This window comes from Tachysurus fulvidraco, chromosome 13, assembly GCF_022655615.1.
Source record: "Tachysurus fulvidraco isolate hzauxx_2018 chromosome 13, HZAU_PFXX_2.0, whole genome shotgun sequence".
Taxonomy (NCBI): Eukaryota; Metazoa; Chordata; class Actinopteri; order Siluriformes; family Bagridae; genus Tachysurus; species Tachysurus fulvidraco.
In genome coordinates, this window is record NC_062530.1 from 12,948,354 (window position 1) to 12,957,782 (window position 9,429).

Genomic DNA, 9,429 nt, shown 5'->3' on the forward strand with positions numbered 1-9,429 from the left:
AGATATATGTTGGTGATAAATATTAACATTTTTATTCTGTTTCTATGCTCTGTAAAGCTGCTTTGAGACAATACCAATTGTGGAAAGTGCTATTCAAATGAACTGAATTTACTAGTGAATGAAATAAACAGACCAAAACACAGAAATCAAGGAACAAATTCAGAGGTCATGAACATGAACAGTCAAATAGGCAATGGCTATGGATAAATGAGCGTCTGTGAACTAGGAAACAGGGCTCAGTACAGGTAATTGTGAAGATTCAACATAGATACTACAGGCCAAAGAAATGACACACATGGGATCAAATACATGGACAAAACAAAGGGGAAAACAATATAAGTATGTACAGCCATGGCCAAAAGTTTTCAAAATGACACAAATAACAATATTTACAATCTGCTACTTCAGTGTTAGATCTTTTTGTCAGATGTTAATATGGTATAATTTTGTATAATTACAAGCATTTCAAAATAGTGATGTCAACAAAACCCGCATGTCATCATTTAAGTAATAAATTATCTATCTGCATATTAACTTTGAGCTTTTTCTATCTCAGTGCAAATGTTTCAGCTTGGTACTGATTGACAGAATTATTGCAGTAATATGACCCAGTATAAGAGACATCACAAGACCAAAATTTTTGTCATCAAACAGTGTGTAAACAAGGTAACAAGGAAATATATATGATGGGTAGAAAAAAACAGTTAAATCATAGTTAATTGTATAGTTTACATACTAAATAGTTCAGTATAATAAAATTAAACATTTCAAAACCATGATCTATTTTTATACATGCCTGTCCTTTTATTTAAGTTAGTAGTCATTGGTGCACAGTGCTTAACATTTTGGGATACTAAAACTTTAAAATGTATTAATACAGGAAATTACCATTTTTTATTACCACATTTTACTAGCTCTGTTTACTTTGAGTTGGAATAAACTCACCTCATGAGCTGTCAACAAGGTGTTCCTCTGAAGTGCTTCTGGACCAGATTCCTTTTCCTTTTCTACACTCTCATGATGAATCTTTGAAACTTGGGAAATATCTTTGATATAATTTGTAGTAAACCCATGAATGTGATTATCCAAATTTAGACTTTCCATTTTGTTTTTTGTATGTAATGAAGGATTTTGCTGATCTCCTGACACAGGTGCAAGCTGATCAGGCATGGTACCACAGACACCTGATGTGTTATATTGTTGTGGCAGTGTTTGTGGGAGATGGCAATATGCTTCTGTATTAACAGCCAAAATATCTTTTTCAATATTTAGGTCATTTACTTTCATAGAGTAGTCTGTGTTCTCAGGTGATTTTTTATTTTTGCCAAAGAATATATCCTTTAGGGAATGAAACACTGAGCTCAGTGCTGACTTATGCTGATACTCTGGTTCTTTGTATACAGTCATCTTTGCTTCAGAAACATCTGCAGGTCTAGGTTCAGGCTCAAGTTGTTTAAAATCTAGATCTTTTTCCAATGACCCTGCTTGTTCTCCTTTCCAGTTATTTTCCCAATCTTGATCCACCTTCTTCTCTCTGTCCCTTTCATGAATGGTGCTGGCTTTATTACTTGTAAGCTCCTGTGACTGAAGCGTACTCTTTTGATGTTCTTCACACAGTTTTATTTGCAAGGACTCTAGCAAAATTTTTGCCAGGCTCATTCCTTCATGTGTATCCTTCCCTCCAACTATAACTTGGTTAGACTGAGTGGTAAAAGCCTCATCAAATCCATTAGATAATGTGATATTATTTCTGATTTCTTTCTCTTTGGTGAAAGTAGTGGTACCACCAGTGTCTGTCTTCTCAGAACCATAGATAAGCTGTTGATTGCCATTCTTTTGGCCACCATCTGAGCTCATATGCTGCCTGTCATTTTCTTGACTTCTATCAGATCTCATTGGATATCTGTTAACTTTCACTGACATTTTATTCAACTCCTCATTAGAAGCTTCTGGCTGCTCCTCAGTTATTTCCTCGCCTGTTGCTTCATTATCCTCTCCAACCTGGACAGATTGATATACTAGATGATCAAACCACCTGACATTATTCTGGCTTCTGCTCAGGTGTTCTTGGTGAATGTTGTCTTTCTCTTGGCAGTAACTGTGCTCTAACTCTCTTCGTTTTAGCTCAGCCTTCTGCTTGAGTTTGGCAAAGAACCTCTGGTGGATTTTGTATTCACTCATGGTACCCACTTCTAATACCCCAGAACAAGAGACAATACCCTTGCTGTTCCTGGCTGAGACCTGATAGATGGCTGCATCATCCACTGTGCAGCTAAAAAGAAATTGACAATTACTATTTATTTATATATACATTAAGTAACATTTATCTACCATGGAATTATTTGAAACCACTGAACAAAATCCAGTTAAATTAATGAGCTTGTATAAATATTAAGATCAAACAATGAAAAGGTATTTGATTAATCATTTTTGAAATAAGATATTCAATAAGCTATGTAAGTATTCCCATCTACCAGAAAATTAGAGAAAGTCAGTTCTGCTCAACATACTTGTATATATGAAGCGTATGGATTTTGCCATTGCAAAAAATTTCATATTTGGGAAGACCACAATATCTGTCTAATTCCATATCATCTTTATACCAAGTCAGTTCAGGAACTGGGTATCCTATGAATAGAAAAACAATCAAATAAATTGTTTCATGAAGACTTAAATGTAAAATGCAAATGCTGTTCTTGGTTTTGTTTTTTACAGTGTCATTAATATTTATGTAATAGAGTGTAGTAAACTCTTGAACAATTTAAAACCAAAACAGTGTGAACTAATAAAAAGGAAACTTTTTCAATAAAATGTTTGTTTGTTAGTTAGTTTTAATGTCTGTTAATTTTGCAGCATGAAAGGTAATAGATAAAGGTGGTTATTCAGTGTTTTTTAACATTGCAGTTTCTTAAGCTTCAGTCATTATCATTCTGTTTATTATCCTAAAGTACAGCAGTAGAATACAGTAAATACAAAATTGCAACCAAATGTAAAGCATATTTATATTAATGATTTTGAAATTAATAAACCTCAGAATGATAATTAAAACATTACTTGCTACAGTGTATCACAAATGTGTAAGAAAATATTTACTGCCATTAAAGTTATAGATGTACAGTACAATGAATTTCCTTTCTTCACATACAGTAACTTGAAAATGAATCATGACATTAAATGCAAGGATATTAGAATGGATTTTTTTTAATGAAAAAAATTGTTCTGCTCCTTTTAATTTAATTAATAAAAAAGGAAATAAAATAAGGTGCTCAGATTTATTTTAAATAAAAAGAAAAAAAAACATCTTTAAAAAAAATTTAATAATATATATATATATATATATATATATATATATATATATATATATATATATATATATATATATATAGTATTATTTAATTGGGTGCGCAAACTAGATATGATAAACAAGGTACAACTGTGTTGATTTCAAATGCACCTTTGTTAGTATTTGCATACGGAATAGTCCTACTCTCATGAGGACTAAATTAGTGCCCATGAAGCTTAGAGATGAACTTGAGGCAAAGTGCTAGAGACTATATGAAGAAAAAAAAAAATCAGTGGTGCTCGTAATTTAAAAATAAAACCGTTTGCATTTCCTTTTATGCGTATGAACAATGTATGGCAAATTTCAAAGTCCATCTGCAATTGAATTCCCTGAATTACGACCCTGCCATATTTGAATCTCAATAGCAATTCCCCATTTGCTATTTCACTTCCTTTGGCATCACGTACGGAGCCTGCCAAATCTCAATTCCCTTTGCATTTGCGTTCCCTGTCAATCATTGTTGGGGGTGATTATATTATTGGGCGTGTTTGTATCTGGATGTGACGTCATTCATAGTCGACCGCCGTGTTGAGCGCCTCGCTGTCTGTTTTTTTTTTTTTTTTTTTTTGAACGGCATTCACTAAGTTCCAGGGGTTGTCGTTACCACGACGTAAAGTGGGCGTGTTTCTGGAGGTTTTGGAAAAACGCCCTCTTTCAAAAAAAATAAGAAGAGCATACCTACTATACCTACCTATATATGATCATTTTATATTTTATATCTATTATGCTTTATTATCTTACAGTTATGCTATTTTAAACAAATAATCAAGCAAAAAATACGGTTAGGGTTAGGGTTAGATTATCAATTAGGCCACGCCTGCCCGATGACGCAATCTCTGTTACGCTGTTCTGAAGCAACATTAAATCGGTTGTTTTCGCCAAAATCAGTGAAGTGAATGAAAGGTTTTCTGCCTGTATTCTGAGACATCTCTTCCAGATCTGCACTAGCCTCTCTCAGCAGTTTTTTTTTCATAGTCTTTAGGAGAAGCTGGAATACTATATTTAGACAGAAATTCAGAATAGGTTGCCATTACACTGTGTTAAAGAGTAAATAAAAACCGGTGCGATTGCACATATTCTGATCGTGCCGACGGTCAATTGTGAATGACGTCACTTCCAGATGCAAACATATTCCATAATATAATCTCACCCCCCAACAGTGATTGACAGGTTTACGTGCAGACGTTGGAAATGCAAATGCAAAGGGAATTGCGATTATTTTTATTTTTGGCTGGCTCCATACGTCATGCCAGTGCTAAATAGAAAATGGAATTTAACCTGTGTTTAGCTTTTAAAATAATTTTGAGACATTTTGTATAGACAGTCAATCTTAAAGGAACAAAAATAATCAATAATAATAATAATAACAATAATGATACTACTACTACTACTACTACTACTACTAATAATAATAATAATAATAATAATAATAATAATAATAATAAAGAGGATAAGAATATTAATTTTAATGTACTTAAATTTGATGCTGCAACACAAAGAAATAATCACTAGGAATACTTTCTAGAAATACTGTATCCTAGCAAGATGCCCATATTCATAGAGAGGGTCTCAAAGTATAGTATAATTTGAACATTTGAGTAGCAACTCAGAGCCTTAAAATTTGAACAACATCTTAACCACAGTGATTTATGATAACAGTTCTTCTTTGATTTTGATTTCCTATTTACACATTTAAAAGTTAGAGAGAATATGAAAGACTGCAAAATCTCAGTAATCCGTTTTTTTTCATGACAAATGTTAAAAATACAATATGTATTCTCCTTATTTACAAATATAAATCATTTTGGTTTGCATTTCAAATTATCTGAACAAAAGTTACAGTTTTTCAATATTAAAAATAAAAATTTTTTTTCAAAGTTTATATTCACATTTAGTAGTATAACAGAATTGCCTACCTGTTACCACACAGGTGAATTTCACATTGCAGGCCTCTGATACTGCCTTGGACTTAATGGTAGTCTCAAAACATGGCTGAGTTTCTTCTGTCAGTTGAGACATGACAGTACAAAATGTACTCCTGAACATGAAAGAACATCTATATCTAGTAAATTCATCTTTAATTCACAAGGTATCAGTGATTTCAGTGTACATTTATTTTTGCGACAACCAATCATGACTAAATATACAGTTTAAAAATTAAAGGATAAGGGGATGGGATATGAGGAGTTGTCAGTGATTTTACATTGCTATGACTTCGGGAAGAGAGAAGTGAATTCAGTAACTGAAGTTGCATTATTAAATACTTTCATTGTATGTAAGAAATGAGAAACATTATTTTTTTTTGTAAGTAAAATATAACAACCATGTGTACAATATATGAATCTCAAATTAAATTGTCTGTTTTTTGTTTAATGAAATAGAAGGGTCTTAATACTGGAATAGTTATATTTTGTTAGATGCCATTAGTAAAAAAAAATCTGTTTTAAAGCATAGTTTACCTCATTGGTTTGTAGTTTGAATACCCGTGAATTGAGTACCTATTTAGTAAATGGCATACAAAAGAATTAATAAAACATAGGTATCTCCAAATATCTATAGTTATTATTTTGCAACATCATCAGCCTGTGTTCATTTTAAATGTTGCTCCTGATGTACCTTAGAGACATTTTCTTAAAGCACAGTCCATATAAATCTTTTTCAGCATTGTATTAGTATTGTATCTGTAAAGTAGCAGCAGTATCATATTTTTTTAAACATAATTAAACATATTTATTATGCTTTTTTAGTATTAAAATAATAATTAAATAGGAACAGGGCAATGATTAAACCAGACCATAGTTTAAATTCTAGATATGAATTTATGTTTTAATGTGTAGTGCAGAGGAATACATTTGCATAATAATTGTTACAAGTATGTTACTGTATCATAACATACTTGTACATTACATTATGGTACACACTTGTGATGAGTGACCACCCAATCTGATCACATGTTTATCAGATGATATTTGACTCCTAAACATCAAGAAATTCAGTTTATGCTGTGCCACACTGGACAAGGCAGTCTTTCTTACCTGTTTTCAGGCCGGACATTGGAGAGGTAGCTCCGGCTATCTAAACGTGGTGAAAGGCCATCATCCCCATTTTGACTGCCATATCTCCCATTGCCTGAATATGAATTGGCCATTGGCCTCCGTGATGTCATTGTCAAAAAATACTGTGGTTTATATAATCCAAATGAATACAGTGTCTTGCTGTAGAATAGTTCTGTTGTTTGGAAATAAACAGTCTCTGCTATCCAAAAATCTACTCCAAAAAATACTCCACTCTACTGAGTCTGGGGCTGCTGAAAGGAAATAAAAAACATAAACAAAGTTTATGGAATTTTAGACTTCTTTAAACAATAATAATAATGTTGATAAAATTAACTTAATCAGATGAATTAATCAGATGATTCATAAAACTGAATAAGAAAATCTGAACAACCTAGTTTATTCAGACAGAGTACTTTATTTAAAAAAAAAGTTATTAATAGAATCTGTAAGCTACTTTTAATGTTGTGTGCAGTTATAGATGTTTGAATAGGTAAACATCCACTTTAAATTAACTTTGCTGTAAAAGAATACATTCTAACATTTTCAAATTCTTACCATTCGGGTGTTTTTCTAGTTGTTTAGAGGCAGCTTTCGCTGGACCAAAGCTCTGCAATTGTCAATCATGGCTGAGCATGTGGTGCCAGAAGAGCCCTATTTATAGCAGGCCTAAAAATAGGTGCTTGAGCACATCACATTTTATGAATCTAGGCACTGTTCCAAAGCCACTTGCTAGGACACTCAAAAGGAGAGTTATAATCAGTGTCATACACAGACATTGATCAGTGGCAAAACCTTTTCCTAAGACTGGGACAAATATCATCCAGATGACCAAAGGGATGAACCAGTCATGATAGTTCCTTCTAGACAAATACATAAGTTACAGTTTATACAGGGATAGTGGAGGGGATCAGGTCAGTGGACAGTGACCTGCCTAAAAGCAGCATTCAACCTTAATTAGGGCAGCCCCTTTCAGATGATACTGCCACTCACTACCCTCAGCTCTCTTCTAGAGTCAACATACTTGGCCACTGCTCTAGTCCTGTTGCTTCATTTTCCAAACATAAAATGGCTCTGGTTACAGATCCCCACAGAAACACACTTTGGACAGACATATCAAGCAAGGTTCTCTCTCTCTCTCTCTCTCTCTCTCTCTCTCTCTCTCTCTCTCTCTCTCTCTCTCTCTCTCTCTCTCTCTCTCTCTCTCTCTCTCACATTCACCTAATCAGACAGTCAGTTTGTTTCTGTATTTGATTCTTTGTTCAAGCGAAAGAAAAGAAAGAAAGTGTGTGTATTTGTGTGTGTCTGAGAAAGATTTTCTTGATCTTTGAATTTTATATATTTAAAAAACATTTTATAGTAGCAAAAATTACTAAAAAAAATGTAACATTTTTTATTTTTTTATGATTGACAAAGTTAATCTGTACAAAACTCTATTAAGTTTCTCTTAATGTGCAAAATGAACATTTATGGATTAGAGTTAAAATGGACACAAATTCATAAACTGTAATTAATGAATAACTTATATTGCACTCTCCAAATAGACTTCACTTCATTAACAAAATTGAGTCTGCCAAGGTGAGTCCACCTGCTCATTCCTTATATTTAATTCAAACCGTTTATAATCATATCAATATTTTGTAGAGGGTTCTGATTGCCCATGTCTACCCAATGCTCAACCTTAGTGAGGAAAGGGACACTTTTATGCTTGACTAACTTAGCAGTCTTCAGTCACTGTCTGCATTCTGTGGAGTTGGTGAATTATGATGACTTTATATTATTTCATGTAACCTGTGTGTGCGTGTGTGTGTTTATATAGTCCGGAATTTGAACATATTCCTTCAGATTTTGTTTTATTTCATGTAATTTCATTTTACTTTTATTTTAGGTTATGGTGTATGCATATAGTTGTATATAAAAATGTTAAAAAATAATTTAATGCATGTGAAGTGTTAATTTAACACATGACCTGGTGTGAAAGGTCATGATTGGTGAAAGAGATGGAGAGGGGGTGGGGAGTATGTGGGAGAAGAAAGGAATGGTGGTAGAATTTTGACAGTCTTTGATTTAGGTAATTAAAAAAATAATTCAATTCAATTCAAGTTTATTTGTATAGCGCTTTTTACAATGGGCTTCGTCTCAAAGCAGCTTTACAGAACATAAACATAGAACAGAAGTTAAACATAAGGAGAAAGAAGAATTAATATAGTAAAAAATTAAGATATATGTATAGTTCACAGTGTGTATGTATGTATGTATGTATGTATGTATGTATGTATGTATGTATGTATGTATTTATTTATTTATCCCCAATGAGCAGGTCTGAGGTGACTCAGGCAGCAGTGGCAAGGAAAAACTCCCTTAAATTGGTAAGGAAGAAACCTTGAGAGGAACCAGACTCAAAGGGGAACCCATCCTCATGTGGGTGACACTGGGGGTGTGATTACAAATATATAGTCAAACAAGTGTTAAATTGGTGTAAAGATCACATGGATTTCAGATCTCCTCTTGGTATCAGAGTCCAACTGGCACTGGTATATCTGTAGATGTCATAGAGTCAGCCTCATCTCAGTGTACAGTAACTCAAATATTTGTAAGTTGTCGACAAGAGAGCTAACAAAGAATTGTAAAAGTGACTGTGAGGCTTTGAAGATTCTGCATCATTCTAGTTTCAGAATTCATTTAAAAGGTGAGCAAAACCGAGAGCGCACGTGTGTTCCATGTAAGCTAAATGAACTAGCGGAACAATTAAAAACAACGTGCTCATCAACTGAAAATAGTGAACTCTGTTTGTAAAAGTGTTTAAGGGTCATAGACATCCAATTATATATATTTGTTTACAAATAAAATTATTTTGTTTTCATATTTATTTCAATTAAATTGGGCACAATTCCTGTAAACTCAAATCTGTTGTGGTGTTTATTTCATACCAAAGGTTTCTGGCATGAGGGAGCAGATAGCATCTGTAGATGAATTTTAAAAGGATAGATCATGATTACACACCCCCAGGGCCCATTTCAGTTAAGTTGAGAG

General features: G+C 33.2%; 1 protein-coding gene across 3 annotated transcripts in view; it reads right to left on the bottom strand.

Moving 5' to 3' along the window:
• alpk3a (alpha-kinase 3a) overlaps positions 1–7,054 on the bottom strand; it is a 31,192-nt gene extending 24,138 nt beyond the window's left edge. Inside the window, exons 1-6 of one of the 3 annotated variants that reach the window (XM_047822686.1) lie at positions 6,955–7,054; positions 6,379–6,650; positions 5,803–5,841; positions 5,260–5,381; positions 2,511–2,628; positions 946–2,272 (exon numbers count right to left, since the gene is read on the bottom strand). In XM_047822686.1, coding sequence (XP_047678642.1) covers positions 946–2,272; positions 2,511–2,628; positions 5,260–5,381; positions 5,803–5,841; positions 6,379–6,509 — 1,737 coding nt within the window. In that variant the 5' untranslated portion in view covers positions 6,510–6,650; positions 6,955–7,054. The remainder of the gene's footprint in view (positions 1–945; positions 2,273–2,510; positions 2,629–5,259; positions 5,382–5,802; positions 5,842–6,378; positions 6,651–6,954) is intronic. The other 2 variants (XM_047822688.1, XM_027161239.2) reach the window with 2 other exon arrangements.
• Between the last annotated feature and the right edge of the window lie 2,375 nt (positions 7,055–9,429).